The sequence below is a fragment of the Psammomys obesus genome, unplaced genomic scaffold (genome assembly GCF_907164565.1).
Source record: "Psammomys obesus unplaced genomic scaffold, mPsaObe1.curated_primary_1811, whole genome shotgun sequence".
Lineage (NCBI taxonomy): Eukaryota > Metazoa > Chordata > Mammalia > Rodentia > Muridae > Psammomys > Psammomys obesus.
Genome location: NW_026592776.1, coordinates 1,677,714 through 1,700,925, shown reverse-complemented (window position 1 = coordinate 1,700,925; position 23,212 = coordinate 1,677,714). Strand labels below are relative to the sequence as shown.

The 23,212-nt window shown below is 40.9% G+C and overlaps 1 protein-coding gene across 1 annotated transcript in view; it reads right to left on the bottom strand.

The window, feature by feature from the left end:
• Adgrg2 (adhesion G protein-coupled receptor G2) overlaps nucleotides 1–22,161 on the bottom strand; it is a 72,233-nt gene extending 50,072 nt beyond the window's left edge. The window contains 1 exon segment of the mRNA XM_055615724.1: nucleotides 22,044–22,161. Coding sequence (XP_055471699.1) covers nucleotides 22,044–22,161 — 118 coding nt within the window.
• Nucleotides 22,162–23,212: the final 1,051 nt, after the last annotated feature.

Sequence of the window (23,212 nt, the reverse complement as noted above, 5' to 3'; positions counted from 1 at the left end):
CAGTCCCTGTTCCCCTTACTGGGGGGCCCACTTGGACACTGAGCTGCCATGGGCTACATCAGTGCAGGGCTTCTAGGTTATCTTCATGAATGGTCCTTGGTTGGAGAATTAGTCCTAGGTTCAGATAGAAGGTCCTCCCCTATCAGAGGACTTAGAGAAGGGACAGGGAGGAGATGAGGGAGGGAGGGTGAGATTGGGAGGGAATGAGGGAAGGGGTTACAGCTGGGATACAAAGTGAACAAACTATAATTAATATAAAATTAATAAAAATTAAAAAATAGGTAAAAAGTAATTAATTCATAGTTCTGGTGTCTGGGAAGCACAAAAATTGAGAGGCTACATCTGGTGAGCTACATCCTGCTGTGTCATCCATAGAAAAAGGGCAAATTGGTTCACAAGACAAAGGCAAGTAAATGTCAACATGAGGCTTGTTTTTCTCCAACTAGATGCTAAGCAGCTTGATGTTTCATCTATTATCATCCAGTGTCATGGATCTTGTAACTATTCAAAGATACCTTTGCTTTGACTGATAAAATCATTAAGAAATCTCTATCATAACAGAGTACTTGCCTACCATGTGCAAGGCCTCAGGTTTGATTCTTAGCACCAAAATATTTACGTGCATACAGATACATACATACATAATTGCAAGAGAAATCTCTTTAAGTCAGGAATTAAGTTATCAACACATGACAGGTATAGCAAGAGGAGAAAATTAACTCAGAGAAACAGTGCAAAGGTAGGTTAGAACAATCATTTAGGACCGGAAGAAGAGACAAGAAGCAAAAGCTGAAACCATGTAGAGATAGGGGTTGTCCAATGAGAAAGGAATCATGAAGATGGAGGAGGCAGAGTGACTACTAGATGTATGGGTAAGTCAATCAGAGAAGGAAACACACACACACACACACACACACACACACACACACACACACACACACCTTCCCTTTTGCATTCAAATTTCTTTTTTATTACCAAACAGTGGCTAAACCTAGCTAAAAGCAGTTGACAAAGAGTTATTTTCTGTGTTGCAAACCATTATAGAGGAAGGATGGAGAACAGATCTGAGAATGGGGGAAAGTGATCTAAGTAGAGTCCTAAAGACTTGAGAATACTCCAGGCATGGCAGCGTACATCTTTAATCTCAGCACTTAGGGAGGCAGAGGCACGTGGATCTCTGTGAGTTCGAGGGCAACCTGGTCTACAAAGAGAGTCTAGGACAGCCAAGGCTACACAGAGTAACCCTGTCACAAAAAACCAAAAATTAGAGAGAGACTTGAGAATACTTGGATAACTATTACTCAGAATGTGATGTGTGGAGTCGTAGTTATGTCTGACAATTACAGCAAAGAGATCTTACAAATGTGTGCTGAATTGTCCATCTAAATTCATGCCAAAAACAATGTTAAAAGCCCACAGTTATGTGTCCCAATAACCTAGAGTGGTAACCTCAATAATCTACTCACAATTGACTTTTCCTCTTTGCTTAATGTCTTCTCTCTGCTCCCTGACATCACTTTCTAAATAAACTACCTGGACCGCACATGGGAGGTCATGTCTGGGTGCTGCTGAAGTGTTAATATTACTCTCTGCTGTTTGACACGGGGGTAGACATTAAGTTTTCCAATGTAAGATGGCTGTCTTAAAGCTGTGGCAATGCCAATGGGTCTTCCAACACACCATTCCTTAAGTTGGATGAGAACAAGACTTTCTCTTTCAGAAGGGACTCTATAAAAGATACAGCTAGGCCCCCTTGCATGAGTTCTTTTTACCCAACTGAAACTCCTCCAGATTAAGTTACTATTCCACAGAGAGATGTTTAAAAACAAGCCACCACGCCTAGGCACTATTATATGGGAACTCTAAACAAAACAATGTTTTCTCATTATATTGGGTTTTCAGAACTTGGGACAACAAACACTCTTCCAGAAAGCACCGCTTCAGACTTCAACTGTATAGGAAAAAGACGAATAGAAGCATTTCTAATTTGGCACATCCAAAGCATGTTTACTTGAACTGTGACTGTCTCATGTCACACTGCTCAATAAGTACTCTTGCATAACGTATTTATTAAAAGCTTAATAACGACATCGCCAAGGAAAACTTTAGCTCTTAGCTGATAGAGCTTCCTGAGGAGAAACCAGCCATTCTAGGTGGGCTTATCACCACGACTGGAAGGTGAAATGTGGTCTTGATCCTCCAGGGGCCAACTCTTGCTCTTCCTCCAGCTTCACACAAAAGTAGCCCACCTCTTTCATCCTTTACGGTCCATAACTGATCAGACATGAGGCATCAGCCATTCTGTAGCTCACACTCACTGACAAGAATCATTAGCCTTATATGGTTAGTATAAGGGAGCTGTCAGGCCTACAGTTGCTTCACTTTCCCCTAGATCCTTCAGATGTGCAGCTCCTTGGCCAGATGTATGCTTAGTTTTGCAATAAGCAGTCTAGTTTCTTTGGGGCATCCACACTACAAAGGTAAAAGGTATCACAGACCAACATGAGGTTCATTTGGTTCCCATGTACTACAAGTCATACCCTGTGGCTTCCAGTTGCTCTTGTTCTCCCATCTTACATCCATTCTCCCTTCCCAACTGCCTGTTCCATTGACTATTAAGTTTCTGTGCCAGCTGTGAGAAGAGCAGTTTCATAAAGTGTCAACCAGCTCCCACAGTTTGATTCACTCAAATTCCTGTAGCAAATCCCTTGGGGAAGGGAGAGGAGGTGGGGAAGGAGGGAAAGAGAGAGGAAGGGGGAGGGGCAAGGAAGAAGAGTGGGTGTCTGACTTATTTTGTTTTCTGTGATTTAATGCCAGCTGACACAGTTTTTTTTTCTTTTTTTTTAATTTTATTTTTTTTTTATTATCAGTTACATTTTAACTCTGTATCCCAGCCATGTCCCGATCCCTCATTCCCTCCCAGTCCCTCCCTCCCTCCCTCATCTCCACCGTGCCCCTTGCCAAGTCCACTAATAGGGGGGACCTCCTCCCCATTCATCTGATCCTGTTTTATCAGGTATCTTCAGGTCTGGCTGCAAAGCTCTCCTCTGTGGCCTAACAGGACTGCTCCTCCCTTGGGAGGTGGGGAGGCCAAAGAGCCAGTCATTGAGTTCCTGTTAGAAACAGTCCTTGTTCTCCTCACTATGGGAAACCAATTGGTTACTGAGCTACCACAGGCTACATCTGAGCAGAGGTTCTAGGTTACATTCATACATGGTCCTTGGTTGCATGTCAGTCTCAGAAAAGACCCTGTGCCCAGATATATTTGGTCCTTGTGGAGCTCCTATCCTTTCCTCATCAGACTAACTCCCCTTCTTTCTTATGATTCCCTGTACTCTGCCAAAGGTTTGGTCATGAGTCTTTGCTTTGAGAACACTGCTAGTTAGAGTCTTTCAAATGTGCTCAGTAGACTCCTGTCATATGTTCAATGCACATCCCATCTGTCTTTCTAAATGAGGATTGATCATCTTACCCCATGTCCGCTCTCTTGATTATCTTTTTTAGGTGTATAGATTTCATTATGTTTATCATATCTTATAGGTCTATATAAGTGAGTATATACCGTGTTTGTCTTTCTCCTTCTGGGATATTTCACTCAGGATGATCTTTTCTAGATCCCACCATTTGCCTGCAAATTTCATGATTTCCTCCTTTTTGATTGCTGAATAGTATTCCATTGTGTAAAAGTACCACAATTTCTGTACCCATTCCTTCGTTGATGGACATCTGGGTTGTTTCCAGGTTCTGGCTATTACAAATAAAGCTGCTATAAACATGGTTGAGCAAATATCCCTTTTGTGTACTTGAGCAAACTTTGGGTATATACCTAGCAGTGGTATAGCTGGGTCTTGAGGAAGCACTATTCCTAATTGTCTTAGAACAGCTGACACAGTTTGAAACAAAAGTTCTAAGACAATTAGCTTAAATAGTCTATCATTGTGGTGTCCAACATGGCTGCCCCTAGCCTCATGTGACAACTTAAATTTCAAATTACTCAGGCAGGTAGTTCTTCTGTTGTGGCATGTTCCCTGTTCTGTAGTTCCTTCTGTAGTGTATCAAATGAACTTGTGTTTTATTTTTTTCTAAAATAAATTTAAACTGGTTAAATACAATGAAAACTCCACTGGCCTGTTCAAGGTTGATGTGCTCAGCAGTCACATGTGGCTGGTGGCCACAGCATTGAGCAACAAGTAGAGAACACTCATCATCACAACAAAAGATTTCTGGATGACAGCACTGGCTTGTATTGCTAATGGTTGGCATCCCCTCACAACGAGTCCAGTGCATGGCAGACATGTTTTACATGTATTAAGTCACAAATTTCTGAAATGCGTTTTGACGCTTTGCAGAAAAGGAACCTGAAACACAAGGTTGAAACACCTTGCTAATCTTAGAGGTTAAGATTTGGCCTCAGAAAGCCCAGGGCCTAGAACTTTATAACCACATAGTGACCTAACTTGGTACAAAAAAAAGTAGCTGGCTCTGTTGAGGCTTCCTACACTCAAACAGCTCTAGTCCAAATAATGGGTATCTCAGTGAACACCCTAACAGACTCCTGTTGTTTCTTTAGGGCAAATGAGCTTGAGTTTTTATACAATCCCTAGGAGGAAATGATGTCTCACACCACTCTACCTTTAATGGCAGAAGGAGTCAGGGGCTTAAAGAAATTGAAGTGTGTTTTTCATTTATAAGATCCAATAAGCAACCTCAAGTAGACAGCTGAGGGTGGGAGAGTCAGGGAAGGGGTGTTGCTGAGAGACCCAGATGAACAAAGGACACACTTTCTTCAATGTGAAGAGTCCAAATTTTCTATGAATAGCACCTTCTAGGGGACAATCAGGAAAAGAGAGTGATATTTTGTTTTCTTTCAAGACAAGATATCTCTGCATAGCCCTGGCTTAGGCGCTCATTTTTAAACTCTATTTCATTTGGGGTGTTTAGTTCCTTACCTCCCTTTCACCAGCCCTTTAACCTTAGGTAGAGAGAGAAGGCTAGTGGGGAGAGGGGATGCAGTTCCCTTTACTTCTCCCATCTGTTTAAGGTGAATGGATTCTTTTTTTAATTAAATTTTTATGTTTTATATTAATTACAGTTTATATTAATTACAGCTTATTCACTTTGTATCCCAGCTGTGGCCCCTCCCATATTCCCTCTCAATCCCACCCTCTCTCCCTCATCTTCTCCCATGCCCCTCCCCGAGCAGTGGGCAGTCTCATCAGGACTGGCTGCATTGTCCTCTGTGGCCTGGCAAGGCTGCTCCCCACTGGGGGAAGGGGTGGTCAAAGAGCAGGCCACTGAGTTCACGTTCTTTTGGGGGCTATACCAATCTCTGTCAACAACAAATGCAGCAAGCAGTCTCCTCCAAGCTGCTTAGTTGAAATGATTCTCTCCATCTGGTCTCTTCAAACTGCCACACTTTCTCTTTCTGGGCTCTCATATTTATATCCCTCACAGTCCTAGACTATCCCCTCTGCACGAGGCAGGCAATTACCAGCTGGCAAACACCATGTCCAGAAGGAGGCAATTATCAGCTGCGGACAAAGTAAAGCCCAAACTAACATCCCACACTTGGGGATTAAAATAAAAACATATTTACATAATATAACTGAGTTTTTAAAAGAAACCCAAACTTCCATTACACCTGGCTATCCTGGAACTCACTCTGCAGACCAAGCTGCCCTCTCCTGCCTCTGTCTCCCAAGTGATAGGGTTAAAGGTATGCATCACCACCGCTCAGGCAGAGTGAGATCTTAAAGAAAGTCAAGCCATTTGGGCTGACAGTGCTTTCAATAAGAACCACAGACTAAGAAAACCCTTATTCCAGGCATAAGAAACCTCCTTCCAAACGGTTGGTCAGGTGACTCCCTAAACAATCTAGATTATTGATGTAGCAAGGCAAGATACATGTAATGGTGCAGTCAGTGGCACTCACATATTGGTGATAACCAACAGTTGTCTATTGGGATTTAAGGTCCAATTCAACAGGAGGGAAATCATGCCTGGTACTAGAAGCCTAGCTAGCTTCTCAGGGCTAGTGAGGTCATGGACCTTAGAAAAGAACCTACTACTGCTGCTTTGCTAGACTAGCATCATTCCTTACTGTATCCTAAAACTTACCCTTATACTTGCGGATCAGGTGCAGCTCCCACCCCTCATCTAAGAAGCCCCGATTTGCAGCGAATGGAGACCAGCACGGAAAAACACACTGAACATAAAATACAGATCACGAGATTACGGGAAGTTCAGCCCCAACTGATACATCTATGTTACAATAGTGATCAGGGGCCATTGAGAAAGAGGGGGCGGGAAGATTGGGAGATACAGAATACCTGAAACCCCGTTGTCTGCTGTGGAATGGTGTCTCCTAGAAATGGCTGCATATATAAGACAGAACAATGGCCAATGCTAATGTCAATGTCAATGGCCGTGCTAATGTGGAAGGGGAAAATTTGCGGGTCCCACCCCTTGACAAAGGACTCTAGGTAACTACTGAGAGATAGAGAATTAGCCTCCCCTAGGGGTGAACCCCTTTATTGGTTGTCTAGTGAAGAGAGGTCAGCCTTGAAACCATACACAAACAGCAAAAACAGACTGAGTAGGCTGTATTTATATATTTGTGCATATGCGTGTATATTGTTACATATTTATGAAACAGTAACAACCAAAGAAACGGAGGCTATCAACTTGAGAGTGGGGAGCATGGGAGGGGCTGGTGGGAAGAAATGGAGAGGAGAAAGCAAAATAATTTCTTTTCAATTAAGATATTTTTAAAAACACTTAACGAGGGTACCATTCAGTAATTAATGCCTATTAAACTTATGATGGGATAAGACCAATGCCAAAATCATTGTCCACGGCCAATATTTCTCTCATTATTTTTTTTTTATCCATGACAGTGACAAAGTAAAAAGTCAGGCAATCAGTGTGAATGAAAGGAGACATCATTTCCATTTTCAGCCTGAAGATGAATTCCCCTTTCTTTGTGATTCACCCTCCCAGCTTTTTGCCAGCAAATAACCAAACCGTGGTTCTTTGGGACCCTTGAGAGTCGAACTACTGTGTAAGAGCCAGATCTGTTAACAACTATGTGCTGGTAAAAACAAACAAACAAACAAACAAACAAACAAACAAAACACAAAGAAAGGTTGAAATTATGGATATTCCTGCTTAAGAGAGGGAGAGAGAAAGCCCACTTAGTTGGAAGAGTTGCATTTTTATAGTTGCCTGTGTTTTGATGCCACATTTAACCCTTAACTCTCACTGATGTAGGTACAGGCCTTTGTAAATTGGTAGTTTCTGTCCTAACGGCTTTTCCTATGAATTAAACAGGACATTATGTAAAAGAACGAAACAAAACGGCCACAACACCATTGCAAAAGCATCTGTAATTTAATTTATCTTGGTGGGGTTTTTCCCCCCTTGGGGGTGGCTGTTAAGTCAGGGTTTCTCTGTGTAGCACTGCCTGTATTCACTCTATACACCAGGCAGGAAATCCTAATGCCTCTGCCTCCCAAGAGCTGTAGGGTATTTTTTTTTTTTTTTTTTTTTTTTTTAGTACTGTGACCTTACTCACATGAGCTCTCTTGTCCTGGGCTTTGAACATCTGATCTGAAACTACTCAATTTTCACAATCTGTAATTCTGACCTGATAGGCCTCTCTCCATGATTAAAGAGCCCACTACCATGTATTTCCAAGGTATGAGTGAGCATTCCTGCTAAGCAAGCTTAGTGTGACTAAGAGACTGGGTGCTCCAGGGAAACTGACTTGATCATGGCTTTGTCTTGATTAAGATTCTAACACTTCTGTTTCTATTTCCTTGCTTGCAAAATGGGGTTGGTTACTTTGAGTGAAATTAAACTACATTTATAAACCATTTCATCACAACACTACCAACCAAACCTGTAATTAATATTCATTCAGAATGTATTCTTCTGTGCTCCAGGATAAAGTTTACCTTTATACAATAAAGTAGACATTTTCCCCTTTGTGAAAATAATATGCTATCAATAATTTTTAGAGGACCTTGAAGACGTAATGATGTTTCTTCCATGATTTGCATGCATCATGTGATTTCTAGTCTAAGTATGGAACGTCCTTATCTATTCTCTAATGTTTGGTCGGTGAGACTATCCTTAAGAACAAGTTCAAATTGAAGAAATAACCAGTAATTTGCTCTCCAATTTTAAAAATTTTAAACTTTGAAGGCCTAATATGTTTCAAGTGCTGAAGTTACAGCAAGAAACAAAGTATTATTTTCCACTTTGCAAATGAAAATTTTCAGTTATCCAAACTCATTGTCAAATACTTGTATCCCCCAGCACAGAATTTGTTAGATGGTACTGTGGACCCAGATTCGGTTAATGACAAAACATTTCCTGTTAACAAGCAAAATGTCCAGATAGTTGGAAGGCAACACAGCTGAGTGGACAATTCTTATCTATCCAATTAGTGATACCATCATAAGCTACTTAAAGTTACTTCTTGAAGTAAGAGTAATATCTAACTCATATTTTCATTTTTCTCCTTAAGTTAAAAAAATAATTTGATACTTTACTGGCTATTATATTGTCCCATGAAAGAATGCTGAATTTCTAAAAGAAAAACAGAAGAAGAGGTAGGGACCAAACACGACATATTTAGTAAATGAGGCCACAACATCATTGAGAAAGCATTTGTAATGTGCCTTAGTGGGTTGTTTTCATGGGCCTGTGATCTTACTCACATGAGATCCTTTGCAAAATGAACTAAGGGTGTACAATTCTCAAGGCATATTTTACTGACATTCTTCCCTGGAACGTTAGCTTAATCCCTAGTAGCTGAAATCAGTGGAACTATGGCTTTCATTCCTTAGGGTTTCTCTTAATCTTTACCAAGTGCTTTTGGTAAGAGGTACAAATTCATCCCAGAATGAATCATGGCAAAGTCATATAAAAACCATGATCATATGCCTCGTTGAGTAAACACGGGGAAGCAGTTTTAAGAACACAAGTTCTAGAGTCTTACCACCTCCACTCTTCAACTGTGTGACCTTGGAAATGACCCAAACTTTCCCAATCCCAAATAAGCACTCCTGTCTGTCTGGCATACACAGAGTTCTGGGGAGCTTCTTTCTAGATTTTGGTATTGTTTCTTTCTGGGTAACCTACTTAGTTGCTTCCTTGCTTAAGGCCTCCATATTCCCATATGCAGAAGATTCTCTACCTCAGTGAGATAACATACACTAAAGGTATTTTATAAATCAGAAAAACCTATAGGAATGCAGTCTTGTTGCTGCTACCCTTGTCAACGTTTAATCCTATGAGCTATGGCTACGAAATTCTACAAAGAGACACTGAAACCCTCATAAAGGGCCAGACATTTACCAGCCAGCACAAGGCACACTAGAATTTTTACCAGTTTTGAAGCCAAGAGATTTGTTGGCTTCATTGTAATATTAGCCACCTTAAAAATTTGCTCATATCCATTTATGAGTGAGTATATACCATGTGTGTCTTTAGCCACATAATATAGGATAAACATATTAAAATCTATTCTCCTAAATAAGCTAAGCAACATGGAAGACTCTAGGGAAGATGCTCAATCTTCGTTCAGAAGGACAAATGTGAGACAGGAGAAGACAGGGAACAGGACAGGAGCCTACAACAGATGTCCTCTGAAAGACTCTACTGATCAAAATATTGAAGCAGAGGCTGAGACACATAGCCAAACTTTGGGCAGAGTACAGGGAATCTTATAAAAAAAGGGGGAGATATAAAAACCTGAAGGGGACAGGAGCTCCAAAAGGAGACCAACAGAGACAAAAAACTGAGCCCTGGGGGCCCTGCAGAGATTGATACGCCAACCAAGGACCATGCACAGAGAGGACCTAAAGCCCCGGCTCAGATATAGCCCATTGACTCAGTCTCCAAGTGGGTTCTCTAGTAAGGGGAGCAGGAACTGTCTCCGATATGAACTCAGTGGCAGGCTCTCTGATCACCTCCCCCTGGGGGTTACAACCTTGCCAGGCCACAGAGGAAAACAATGTGACCAGTCCTGATGAGACCTGATAGGCTAGGGTCAGATAGAAGATGAGGAGGTCCTTCACTATCAGTGGACTAGGGGAGGGGCATGGGAGGAGATGAGGGAGAGAGCATGGGATTGGGAGGAAACGAGGGAGGGGGCCACAGCTGGGATACAAATTGAGTAAATTGTAATAAATGATAATAATAAAAAAGAAAAAAAATTGCTCATGTTAAAATACATCTTTATTTTTAAAAATCCTATGGCTTTGGGGCTGGGGACCTAGAGCATTAGTAGAGCACTTGCTTAGCATGAACAAAGCTCAATCTCCATCAGAGTCTAGAGAAAAGAAATTTTGGAAATGTTTTCACTTTCCTAATCAGAACTCTGAATAGGAGCAGTCCTTCAGACAGGATGGCTCCGAGTCCTGTTGGCATCATTTAGACCATGTTAAAGAAGGCCAGTACCCAGGCTACATACTTGGACTGTCCGGCATGAGGATCTCTGGGGGTAGATGCAGGTGACAGACTTTTATCTAAAAATCTCTAGGTGGTTCCATGGAACAGCCAAAGTTCTGAGCCTGACTTAGATGATGAGCGACCCAGATAGCGCACACAATTCTCAGAATGACGTTATGTCCAAGGCAGAATTCGAGCCCCCCCCCCTCAATCCAGGACAATGAATTATGGAGCTAAGTACTTGAAGACTGGGTGGATGCACAGAATGTCACACTGTTACAGCCTCATACATCCTATGAGGAGGGAAATCATATCTATCAATAGGAATCCGTGGCAAGGTACAGCTTCCTCACTGACATCTCTGTAAGTTTGGAGGGGTGGCATGTGTCCCACTGGAAGTCACTGGATTCAGATTATAACGCTGATGATATATGAGCTGTGGGGGAAATGTCCGTGCTTTAGAATATCACTAAGCTAGCTGGGCATGAGTGGCACACGCCTTTAATCCTAGCACTCAGGAGGTACAGGCAGATGGATTTCTGATTTCAGGGCGAGAGCCTGTTCTGTGAGTGAGTTCCAGGACAGCCAGACTACAAAGAGAAACCCGGTCTCAAAAAACAAAACAACAACAAAACCCATCTATTTGGGTTTGTGCCTAGTCCATTTATGCTGTGGTTTAGTTGATGACCCTGGGAGGCCTGTTCTTTTCTGAAGGGAAACAGAGGAGGAATAGATCTGGAGGAGAGGGGAGGTGTAAGGAATACTGTGAGTAATGGAAGGAGTGGAAACTGCAATCAGGTTGTAATGTAACGAGAGAAGAATATTCTATTTTTAAAAAGAAGAATATCTCTAAGCTTTAGTCTATGGTCACAAATCAATTCCAATCAGCTAACTAGGGTTGACTGGGTACTTACTTTTTACTAGACACTATATACTTACTGTATACTAAACACAATCAAGAGATAAAAGATATCATCCTCAGGTGGGTGTTGTGGCACACGCCTTTAATCTCAGCACTCAGGGAGGCAGAGGCAGGCAGATCACTGTAAGTTCAAGGCCAGCCTGGTCTACAAAGTGAGTCCAGAACAGACATGGCTACACAGAGAAACCCTGTCTCTAAAACAAACAAACAAACAAACAAACAAACAAACAAACAAAAGATATCATCCTTACCCTCAAACACTTGAATAGATAAAACCAGAAGGAAGAGCCCAATGAGGATATGATAATCGTCTTCAACAACTTGTAGTACAATATGGACATAGCTTAAGTGTCAACTTTGTTTCCCTTCAGAAAAGAACTCTAAAGACTTTTAGAGTGTTTTAGGGTTTATAAACATAATTGAGTTGTAGAAATAATAGCTACAATGAACAAATAAACAAAAATGCTGCACTTCCATCGATATCTAGAATTGCCTTACCTTGTTTTGGAGCTTTTATTACACAGGCAAAGAGGGAAGGGATCCTGAAATCTGATGACTAAAAGTAGTTTTGTTGGGTCTAGGCATGTAGCTTAGCAGTAAAGCACTGACATATCATACACACGGCTCTTGGCTCAATTGCCAACAGCAACAAAAGTTATATTTGTCTCCCTTGTGCTAAATGGTCCCCAGACTGTGGGTGCAGTGTAAACAGCTGCCTCAAGCTCCCACTGCCATGACTTCCCTGCCATAATGGACTATAACCCACAACTGTGAGTCAAAATAAACTTGTCTTCTCTCTCTTCTTGTATTTTGTCGCAGGAGTAAGAAAACTGTTACATTCATGCTCAGTATCTAATTAGCACCCAGTGCCGAAGGCTGCCCATAGTGTGTCCATGGTCTTTTCTCTTAGAATCCTACCCAACCTTGGATAAGTTCTGTTTGGCCCTCACCATCGAGTATCTATTACATCCTTCATCTGGTATTTGTCTGGGATCTTCATGCTGTGGTGTTTGCTGCTCTCTCCCTGCTCATGGCCTTCAACACAGCTGCTCATTAAGAACACAAGGGCCATTTAGAATCCCTACCCAGAACACAAAAGCTTAGAAAGGGACATGGGGAGACCACCTCTGGGCTTCTCTTTGCCAAAATGCAGATCCACTACTCCTCATTTTTACACTTGTCCTGTGTTGATATATAAACCCTTCAAGGAGTCCTTAGAGGAGTTCAAGTGAAAAGTGGGATACAGTGTCCTCTGCTACCAGTGTTCCTTATAACCTATTCTGAATCTACGATTCCTTGTCACCATTTTCCCTTCTAGGGAGAATCATGGCCCAACAGAAGTGACTTCATGCCTGACTATGGGGCCAGGAATTGGTGGAGTTGGCAGATTAGCTGAACATGTCTTTGATCAATGTCATGGTGAAATTCATAAATTCAGTTTTACAAGCAGAAGGCGAAGATAGAAGTAAGGAGCTCAGCACTGGGTCTGGTAGAAGAGGACCATGCCAAAGAAGACAGATGCTATTATTCCAGCCCAGCTACTGCTTCATTAACATCTTCCCTGCAAGGGAGAATAGACACAGGAGAACAAAGCATGAGAGGGTAAGAGGAAAAAGAGTGAGGACAGGAGAAGGAAAATTGTAAAGCAACTCATCACTGGAAATGTCTGTAACACTGGAAGATCTCTAGACTCAGCCCAGAGAGAAAGTTGGGGATTGTAGGTTATGAGATCATCAAGCTGTTTCAAGTGTGTAATTGTTTCCAAATGGTGAAGACAATTTGGCAGGAATGAAATTATAACCATCTTCCACTATTATGTCATTCACCCTCTGGAAAATAGAATAATTGTACCTAAAAGTAGAACCTCCTTTAAAAACCAAAAAGAAATAAGGCATTAGCCCAGGATGGGAGAACTAGGAAATGGAGAACCCATCAGAATTGACTTGGGCTTCCAATAGACTGAAAATTACTCTCACAAGTGTCATCTAGTTAGAGAACTGGATGTGTTAAAGTCTGAGAATTCTCTCAGCTGGCTGGTGGCCTCACAAGAGGGTTAGACCCACCATTTGCTGCTGATGAGAGCTACTGAGCAATCTCTCAGGCTTCCAGGGTGGAGCTACTGTGTTTGCATCCCAGAGCTGAGGAACCACTCCTCTCTAGTAGCTTGTCCCAGTGTTCCCTTTCTTCTTTTCCAGGTCCCAGTGACAGGTTGAACTTTAGCCTCAAGCATTTACTGCCCTAGGCAGCCTGTATCAGCTACAGATTCTGACAGCAAATCTTCATAGCCCTGTGACTCTGATCAAATGACTTCAATTCTTGATTTTTCCATCTATAAACTGCGGTGAAAAAGATATCTATCATGAAGAGTTTGGAAGAGAGATAAATGAGATCATGTTTACAAAGCACTAGAAAGGCCTGGAGCAGAGCAGGCCTCAAGTATGCACTGGCTTTCATTGCATCAGTTTACCCATTATCACTTCAGTCTCCTTTCCCACCTGACACTGAAGAGGTACCAAAGACCCAGAGAGAACTGAAGTTCATGATAAACATAATCCTTGGGGGGGCACCAATCAGAAGGATGGATAAAGAGAGAAGGGAACATTGGAGATCTCTTTTCAGCTTTACAGAGGAAGGAGTATTGGGCTGAATGTTGGAGGAAAATGTGTTTGCAAGCAGAGGTGAGAAAGTGACTCCAGGAAGTAGAGGGAGGGAGCAATTGAGTGCATTAAGGACATTAAGGACATTAAGGAGCAGGTGACTACTTTGAGTACTGGTCCACAACCCAACAGGGAACCTCTAGGGAACAATGAAGAACGTTCTTCAGCACTATCCTGATAAGGGATGAGGAAAATACAACTTTCTTGTTTGGGGACAGCAAAATTCTATATAGCTCCGATTGGCCTTGAACTTCTCATCCTTCTGCCTCAGTTCTTCAGTGGGACATGTGGCTCTGAGGTATCTGGGTAATCCGGACAAACCTACATTCAGGGATTCTCATCATTCTACCATTGTTTATTTTTACTGTTACAGATGCACAGCTGACAAGCAAAAGAGTCTCAGACAGCAAAAGGGTTAAGATGACTAAAGGAAAGTCAGACATGGTAGTGCATGACTGTAATCTCAGCACTTGGGAAGCGAAGGCCAGAAAATCAAAGTCAGGCTCAGATATATAGTAAGTTTGGGCCAGCTTGAGAGGAAATTTTGTATAGAGATTACACATATAAACTTTGTGGCTACAGGGCCTGAGTTTAAGCCATAGTTTTGCAACATCTTTCTCTCTATGAGTCAAACTTGAAGCAGGCTTTATTAAATATTGGCTAAGATGATAGACACAGGTGGGGTCCATACCTAGTATTCCCAGAGAATTTTGCAGTCTCTTTTAACCATTCCACCAAGAGCAAACTGCACAAAGCAAGCTTCTTCGTGCCTCAGTTTCTTAACCCTTTATGGGTGAAGCTAATAACAGTGCCAATTTCAAAGAATTATTAGGTGAGTTTTAAAAGACTTGGTCTTTTAAATAATGGCTTAGAGCAATGACTACAACATAGCAATTGCTATCAAAGTGACTGTTAGCACACATAAATACTTGTGGGTAGTTCTGAGAAACAGCAAAGAACTATTTAACTCTCTCAACATCTCAAAACATGGAACTGGAGTGGCTAAGAGTATTTGCTGCAGAATCATAAGGACTGGGGCTCAGATCCTGGCATCTACATATCAAGTCAGCTGTCCCACAAATGCCTGGAGCTCTTGGGCTGAGGGAGCCAATGCTTTCCTCTAGCCTCTACACAAACATGCATACACACTCAGATGGACATAAATAAAAAAAAATCTGTAAGTCAAACAAAACAAAACCTATCTAAAACACTTAATCCAGAAAATCATTTGCCTTCACGGGTTTTTGTAACATATATTGAGCCTTATGACAGCTTGCATGATGGGTGAAGTGGCAAACTGAAATCATACCATACATAGCACGTGGAAGGCATGTGTGGGGTCACCAGCGTTCTGCTCTAAGCATGGGGCCAAGAGTACTGTTTTAGCTGGTGGTTTTAATCAGCAGTTCTGTTGTAACCTGCTTAACACCTGCTGTAGCCTTTGGCATATCAGAAGCCATTTTGCCTCCAAGTGTCCATTTTGTTTATGTCTCTGTGGTTTCATTTCTCAAACTTTGTATAGTTTGTTATCTGGACAGTCTATGAAGTCCCCCAACTGCAGAACCAATTGAATTAAGGAGCAGCTAGAAATGCTTTGTCTAGGGAGCCAAACTGATGTAATGTTGCTTCCTATACCTGGATACCTGGTTGCATTTTTTGTTACCTGGTTGTTACCTAGTTGCGGTTTGTTTCCTACACCTGCTTACAGTTTTGTTACCTGGTTGCTACCTGGTTACAGTTTTTCATATAAAAACCTGCCTGGTTTTTATGTCTGGTTCCCTAGTCCAGATTATGGCCCTGGCCCATCAGTTCCTGTTTAGTATTCAATAAACATCTGTTGAGCTCAGTCTGGTGTCTGAGTAGTCAGTGAGTGGCTATTTCTGAACTCATAACAGTTCTACCCTGGAGTATGTACCAGTGTCACCTAGAGGACTATTTACAACACAGAATGCATGGCCTCCTCCAGAGTTTCTGACTCGGCAGGATTAGCATGGCCCCAGCATCCTCACTTCTAATTAATCCCAAAGGTAATACTGCTAGTACATGCTTTGAAATCACCTAGTTAGAACATTGTGCTAAGAAACCAGTTCATCAGTGCTAGAGTTGGGATCTGGAGTGTCTCCTGAAGTCCCCTGCTCTCAAGTCTTTGTTCTCAACTAGCTGCTATTGGGAGGTGATGGAAACCTGTCTCCTGAGAGGCCTAAGCTCAAGGAACAATGGACTCTTTGATACCCTTCTTCCTTTTGCCCCTTTTTTGTCCTACCGTGAGTTGAATGGGCCTTCACTGCCACTCATCTCATGTCATGATGTGCTGTCTGACCACAGACAGGCCCCAAGACATAAAGCCAATTGACCATGGCCTGAAGCCTTCAGAACTACAATCCAAAATTAACATTTCCAGTTTTTCAGTTGCTAGGTACTTTACTTTAGTAACATAAAACTGATCCCAACATAATCAAAAAGCTGGGGTAAGAAATAGGCAAGGTGCTCTAAGCAACCACTCAGTTTCATTCTACTCTTGTTTGCCTCAGAGCCTACTTATCTACCTTTGTCCTGTCCTTCCCTCACCTCACTTCATCTCTCTTTCTTCTTCCTCATCTTCCTTTCATCTTCTTTTTTCTTTTGGTATCTTTGAGGAAGAGTTTTAAGTGGCATTCTACTCAGTTCTTTCAAAAGACTTCTTTCTGATGGCTAGCCTTCATTTAGCTCACTGTTTCTCAACCTGTGGGTCGAGACCTATCCTACACAGCAGATATTTACATCACGATTTGTAATGTATATTTATGAAGTAGCCATATGAATAACTTTATGGTTGGAGGCCATCACAAAATGAGTAGCTGTCTTAAAAGGTTGCAGCATTAAGAAGATGGAGAACCTCTGCTCTTGATGATCTTTTTCACTCACATTTCACTTTCTGACTTCATCTCCCTGTACTGGGACAAAGCACTGAAACATGAGATGGAAGATCTGGCATCTTGTAGGCTCTGCTACTTCTTCACAAATAAGGTCCTAGGGGATATTTACTCACCAGCAATGTGGGGACAATTTATTATTATTTTTTTATCCTGTTAATCCCTAGTGTTGTGACCATGCAGAGTTAATATGAGCATGGTCACAACAGGATTTGAACACCTTGATGTTTATCAGGAGGCATTTTCTCTGCCTAGTCATGTCTTGCCAGAGTTGTGCAAATAGTAGTTCTTGAAGTGTGGTCCCTAGACTAATAGCAGCAATAGCTCCTGAGAGGTTGTTAGATATGTGTGTTCTCAGGCTCTGTCCCAGATCTACTAAGCCACAGACACTGGGACATAGGGCTCAGTTGTGATTCAATGGGTCTTCTAAATAATTTTGTTGCACACTGTATAGTTTGAGAATCATGGTTTGGTGGTTAGAATCCTGGTTTGGTGGCTAGAATCCTGTTTTGGTGGCTACAAATGTAAAATCTAGAACAAACCGCTGAGTTTAAATTCCATCTCAACCCTAACACTCTTGGGAAAGTCACTTATTTCTGCAAATCCCAGCTTCTAGATCTGGAGAATGGAATGAAAATAGGCCCTTCCCCTTCATAGGTCTGGTTGAGATGATTTAGCAAGTGGCCAATTGTAAATCAAATCAGTTAGAGAGACCTGGTACATAATAAACCACAATACAGACTAGGTATTATCATGTCTGTCTGTCTGTCTGTCTGTCTGTCTCTCTTTCTTTCTCGTTGTTTGTTCCTTCCTTCTTCTTTCCCTTCTTTCTCCTTTCCTTCTTTTCTTCCTCCCTCCCCTCTGTGTGTGTATGTATGTATGTGTGTGCTTGTTCATATGTGTGAGTGTACATGTGCCATGGCATCAATGTGGAGGTCTGAGGACAACCTTTGGGCGTTGTTCCTTGTCTTACCACCTTGTTTTAGAGGGAGACTCTTTACTGTTATATAAGAGGAACCAGTTGGCCTAAGAACACCTGGAATTCTCATCTCCACTTCTCATATCCTGGTATTGGTGCCTGGGATTACAGATACTTGCGTTTTTACATGGGTTCTGGTGATCTTAACTCAGCTTGCCAGACTTTTGCAGCAAACAATTACCCACTGAACCATCTTCCCTGCCCTATCACCTCCCCTTTATATCTTTGGTTGTGAGCCTAACTTTTATTAGATAAACCATCTCTCTGGTCCTATTTTCTTTTAAAAAGCATGATGGCTTCATGGCTATGTGTCCCTGTGTCCACTCTTTAAAGGACTGTCAGCGGTGTTTTAGCTTGTTGGGCAGCTTTTTATTTAATTTGTGTATAAGTATGAATACTTGTAGGTACGTTTTCTTTGTCTATGTTTTCTGCTAGTAGGTTACTATGTTAGCCAACAAAAGATTTCTTGTCCTTTTCACTGTCTTCTGAATAAAAAAGTCTTTCCCTCTATATTTAAATTGTTTTCTTTAAAAATTCATTTCCTAATCACATTCCTAATGAACATATATATTGCACTGTATAACAATATTCTTTGGCAGTTGTACACACAGAAATGGAAACCCTTCCTAGGTATGGTGGTGAACACCTGTAATTTCAGTACCTGCAAGGTAGAGACAAAAACGTCAGCAGTTCAAGGTCATTAATTATATTTTGAGCTGGAGGCCAGCCTGTACCACATAAGCACCCTACCAAGCCACCACAAAACAAACAAACAACAAAACAACAAAAACAAAAACTGACCTAATGCCTTAGTGCTGCCAGCCCTTCCACTGCCCTCCTCCTGTATCTCTCCTTGCCACCATTTTCCATAAGCTTCCAAAGACACCCTTTTTCTGGAAAAAAAAAAAAACCTGCTGCATTTGAGTACACTTTTTTTTTTCAATTTCTATATGAAAAGGCCTTATAGTAGATATTATTCAAGAAAAATACCAAAAAAAATCCACATATATTTGGCCACATGAGTTTGAACAAAGATGTTAAAACTGTTCAAAGGAAAAGGGGCAGTCTTTTCAACATATAGTAATAGAACAATGGGATAGCCACAGGCACAAAAACACCTCTCAGAAAATCAAAGTTGATTTAAATATGAGTTAACTCTATACAATTCCTTTATTATTATTATTATTATTATTATTATTATTATTATTATCATTATCATTTATTACAATTAATTCAATTTGTGTCCTAGCTGTGTCTCCCTCCCTCATCTCCTTCCAATTCTACCCTCCCTCCCTCTTCTTTCCCTATGCCCCTCCCCTAGTCCACTGATAGAGGAAGTCCTCCTTGCCTTCCATCTGACCCTAGTATATCAGGTCTCATCAGGACTGATTGTATTGTCTTCTTCTGTGGCCTGGCAAGGCTGCAACCCCCAGGGGAAGTGCTCAGAGAGCCAGCCACTGAGTTTTTGTCAGAGACAGTCCATGTTCCCATTACTAGGGAACCCACTTGGAGACTGAGTCTATGTGCTAATTCTGAGCCAGGGCTTTAGGTCCTCTCTATGCATGGTCCTTGGTTGGGGTATCAGTCTCTTCAGGGCTCAGTTTTTTTAACTTTTATTAATTACACTTTATTCACTTTGCATCCCCCCATAAACCCCTCCATCCTCCCTTCCAATCCCACCTTTTCTCCTCCTCTTCATGCCTGCCCTTCCCCAAGTCCACTGATAGGTGAGGTCCCCTTCTCCTTCCTTCTGATCTTAGTCTATCATATCTCATCAGGAGAGGCTGCATTGTCATCCTCTGTGGCCTGGTAAGGTTGCTCCCCCCCTCAGGGGGAGGTGATCAAAGAGCCAGGCCAATCAGTTCATTTCAGAGACAACCCCTGTTCCCATTACTATGGAACCCACTTAGACACTGAACTGTCATGGGCAACATCTGTGCAGGGGTTCTAGGTTGTCTCCATGCATGGTACTTGGTTGGAGTATGAGTCTCTGGGAAGACCCCTGTGTTCAAATTTTCTGGTTCTGTTGCTCTCCTTGTGGCATTCCTGTCCTCTCCAGATCTACTATTTCCCACTTCTTTCATAAGATTCTATGCACTTTTTTTTTTGTCTCTGTTGGTTTCTTTTTGGAGCTCTTGGCTTCCTCAGGTCTTTCTATCTCCCCCTTCTTTCATAAAATTCCATGCACTCTGCCCAATGTTTGGCTATGAGTCTCAGCCTCTGCTTCGATACCTCGTTCAGTACAGTCTTTCAGAGGCCATCTGTGATAGGCTCTTGTCCTGCTCCCTGTCTTCTCCTGCTTCCAATGTCTATCGCATTTGCCCTTCTGAATGAGGATTGAGCATCTTCCCTAGGGTCTTCCTTGTTGTTTAGCTTCTTTAGGAGTACAGATTTTAGTATGTTTATCTTCTATTATTAAGTCTATACAATTCTTGGAAGAAAACATAGTGGGGAATCTTACTGACTTTGGATTTTCAAAGGGAGTGTCTTGGATTTGATACTAAATTATAGACAATAAAGGTAAAATATATAAATTAGACCTCATCAAAATTAAAAACTCATGTTCATGAAAATATACTATGGAGAGTGACAATACCAGATATTGCCAATCATAAATTTAATACAGGATTAATATAAATAATATATAAAAATTCCCAAAAGTCAACAACTAAAAAATCAATTTTTTGAAAATGGTGAAATGATATTAATAGGCATTTCTTCAAATAAGAGATAAAATGGCTAACAAGTGTCCCCCAAAGATGCTGAAATCACTAATTGCTAAGGATGTGCAAATCAAAACCACAGTAAGATGTTACTTCATTCCTACCACCAAAACAAAAGAAAACAAGTAAGTGTTGTCAAGGATGTGGAGAAACTGGAGTCCCTGTGTGTTGCCTGAAGGAATGTGAAATGTATAGCCACTATTAAAAACAGGCTGGCAGTTCCTCAAAACTGCAAATGACCCAGCAACTCTAACCCTAGTTGTATACCACAAAGAAACGAAAGCAAGAAGTCAGATATTTGCACTCCTAAGCTCATAGCAGCATTACTCACAGCAGCCAAAAGATACAAACAGCCAAAATATCCAAGAACATATGAATGAATAGGCACAATGTGGCACATTCACATAAAACAGAATATATTTAGACTTTAAAATGAATGAAATTCTGACGCATAACTACAACATAGAGGGTCATTAAAAATATGTTAAATGAAATAAACCAGACACAAAGAGATAAATACTGTATATTTCCACTTCTGTGAGGTCCCTGAAAGAGGCAAATTCATGCAAACTAAAATAGTAGAGGTTATATGGAAGACAAGCACATAGCTACTAACTGGGAGGATTAAAATATGCTGGAAATGGGTGGTGGTAATAGTTGTACCAAAACTATGATTGGAATGCCAACAAACAGTATATTTAAAAAAATGGGAACTACTGCGGCTGGCAAGTAAAGGCAAGTCTGATGACCTGAGTTCAACCTCTGGAACTCACATGGTAGAAGAAGAGAACCAACACTCATAACACTTAAGTTGTCCTCTGAACGAAAACGCACACACACACACACACACAAGTGTAAAGGATGATAACTATTACATATATATTTTTTAACTATATTAAACATTATTAACAATGACACAAAACATACGTACATAAAAGACAGACATAAAAAAGACCGGAGAGATGGCTTGTGTGGTTAAGAGCACTGACTTCTCTTCCAAAGGACCCAGGTTCAAATCCCAGCACCCACATGGCAGCTCACAACAGTTCCGGATAAATCCAACTCCCTCACAGACATTCATGCAGGCAAAACATCAATGCACAGAAAATAAAAATAAATTATTAAAAAAAATAGACATAAAAAGTGAAGGAAAGATCAGCAAGTTGGCTCAGTGGATAAAAGGATTTGCATGTAAACAAGATGACCTGAGTTTAATCCTTGGAACATATATAGAAGTGGAAGGAGAGAACCAACTCCACAAAGTTTTTCTCTAACTTTCCTACAGGTGCCATGACACATATTTCCCCCATCATAAGCACACACACAATAATAATGATGATGATGATAATAATAACAATAATGTAAAGGAAGGGAGGGAAATTGAAACCTTACCTTTCAGGGATGTAACAAGAATGACATGAAAACAAATGATGACAAGGAATATTTTGTATATCAGTAAAACTTCTTCAGGTCTGCCAACATGGCCACAATGCCCACCAGAGAAAAGCATCCTGGGGCAAAATAAGAGGGACAACAGATTATCATAGCTGTCATAATTCCAACATAGTAATGACTAAAAGTTATTCCTCAAGTAAGACCCTATCCGTATTGCCTTCTTTGTAGTGCCATAGTTATGATTGTAGTGTGCCTGCAGAGAAGGTGAGCACTGCCTATCAAAATAAAAAACCCAGTTTTTATTGAGGGAGGCTCAACCACTAAGACATCATATTTAAAATGCTAAACATGGCAGTCCTTGTGGACTTACGAAAAATACATGCAAAATGTCAAAAGATTAAATTAACAACTAAAATAGTTCATATATAATTAAGACCACTGTATAAAGCTGGTTAGAAACAATGTTAATAATCAGGCATCACAGATGTCTCTGAATCATAAAACTCGTTTATTTCTTATATATTACCAAAGAAAAGTTACAGTGAATTTCTTCCTTATTGTGACTCATTTTATTGTCATTATTTGCAGTTCCAATAGTCAATACAGCAACATTTTAAATGCAAAGTTTATATCAGATTTTAATTTAAAAGAGTTATTTATTGGGGCTGGAGTGATGGCCCAGCAGTTAAGAGCACTGACTGTTCTTCCAGAGGACCCAGGTTCAAATCCCAGCACCTACATGGCAGCTTACACCTGTCTGTAACTCCATGATTTGATACCCTCACACAGACATGTATGCAGGCAAACACCAATGCACATAAAATAAATAAATAAATAAATAAATAAATAAACAAATAAATAAATAAATGAATAAATGAATAAATAAATAAATAAATAAATAAATAAATAAATAAATAATGTTTTTTTTTAATACAGGCTTTCACTGTTCACTTATTTATTCACCCAACCATTCATTTTTCTATTTTTCATTATTTATTTAACATCTTTACAGCTTGATCCAATCCTCCTCCTTCCCTTCCTTCCATTCTCATCTAATGCCCCCTCTTCCTCCATTCCCCCATCTCCTTTTTCTCAGAGAAGAGGAGGCCCCAAGGCGGTACCAACCCACCCTGGCACCTCAAGTCACGGTAAGACTAAGCACATCC